General features: G+C 36.9%; 1 protein-coding gene across 1 annotated transcript in view; it reads left to right on the top strand.

Annotated features, from left to right (window-relative positions):
• Nucleotides 1-119: 119 nt before the first annotated feature.
• The window catches only part of LOC106013014, a 12,481-nt gene continuing 11,396 nt past the window's right edge, over nt 120-1,204 (top strand). Inside the window, exon 1 of the mRNA XM_013087593.2 lies at nt 120-294. Coding sequence (XP_012943047.2) covers nt 274-294 — 21 coding nt within the window. The 5' untranslated portion in view covers nt 120-273. The remainder of the gene's footprint in view (nt 295-1,204) is intronic.

Raw genomic sequence — 1,204 nt, 5'->3', positions numbered from 1 at the left:
TATATATATATATATATATAAGGCCATTGGTCTTTACAGGGAAATGAGAACAATTGTTGTTGAGGAATGTAAATTACTGTTATTTAAGGAATTAAATTTATAACAGGCCTATACATTTTTAGATACTTCAACCCACAAAGTAAAACAAAACCGTGCTCTGAACTAACGTGAAAACCAAACCAATTTTCCACAGCCTACATCCCAAGCTACGTCCAGGCCGGGGAGAAATGTGTGGTATGTTTTGACAAGTCCACCGGCACTCACTACAGGGCGATGACATGTGAAGGGTGTAAGGTAAGACATTACTCAGTTTTGCTGGCCTAAGGCATAGCGACTTACCTTACAAAATTGATTTTAAAGAATTTTAATTTTTTTTAAAAATCAATTTGTTACACTAGTCTTGCCCACATCTTTCTTTTATTCAAAGGCAGGATAACATAGAAAATCTATCTGCATTAAAAATCATATTATTCAAAGTGGTAAAGCTACGTAAGTATTGATCTCAATTACTTGATAGATGGCAGAGTAACATATCTCTGCACAACCTCATTTAAAATTTAAGCATTCACAACCGCAGAGGGTCAAATGTTTTAGGCATTTTTCTCAATCCTGACAGTGTGTCACCCTGCCTTTAGTAATACAACTCACATTACCTCCCCATATCAGGCCCCCCCCCCCTACTTTTAAAAAAAGAATGAAAAATGATAAAATCAAAACAAGACAATCCTCCAATACACACACATAACAGCGTTTTTGCAAACATTGAGTTTGGGTTCAAAGTAAATTTAAATCCGTGGGTGGTTGGTGGATGCTCTGGTGTGGTGTGCTCCTTCTTTCTCTTGCAAATATTCTATCGTCCTTATATCCCCTCCTTCTTTTCTTTGTATGCTACTCTCCAGTCACACCTCAAATCTTCAGCACTTATATGACTTATTAGTGTTGCAAGTGCCGTAAAACTTGTACAAAAACTAAAACTAGTACTAAAATAAAGTCTAAAACTGAAACTAAAACTAAAACTCGTACTAAGACTAAAAGCTAACAGTAAAACTTGAATCCTTCAATCGAAACTTTCCTTACCTAGACCCCTCACTTGGGCTCTCCACTCTCTGTGTGGTTGCTACATCCGGGTTGCCATGACATCATAATGTGTCAATGATGCATTTTACTTATTTTAAGAATAAGAGAGGAAGGGAAGGGGGTTGGG

The sequence above is a fragment of the Aplysia californica genome, unplaced genomic scaffold (genome assembly GCF_000002075.1).
Source record: "Aplysia californica isolate F4 #8 unplaced genomic scaffold, AplCal3.0 scaffold00607, whole genome shotgun sequence".
Lineage (NCBI taxonomy): Eukaryota > Metazoa > Mollusca > Gastropoda > Aplysiida > Aplysiidae > Aplysia > Aplysia californica.
Note: the sequence above shows the minus strand (reverse complement) of the source record. Positions and strands in the feature narration are given on the sequence as shown.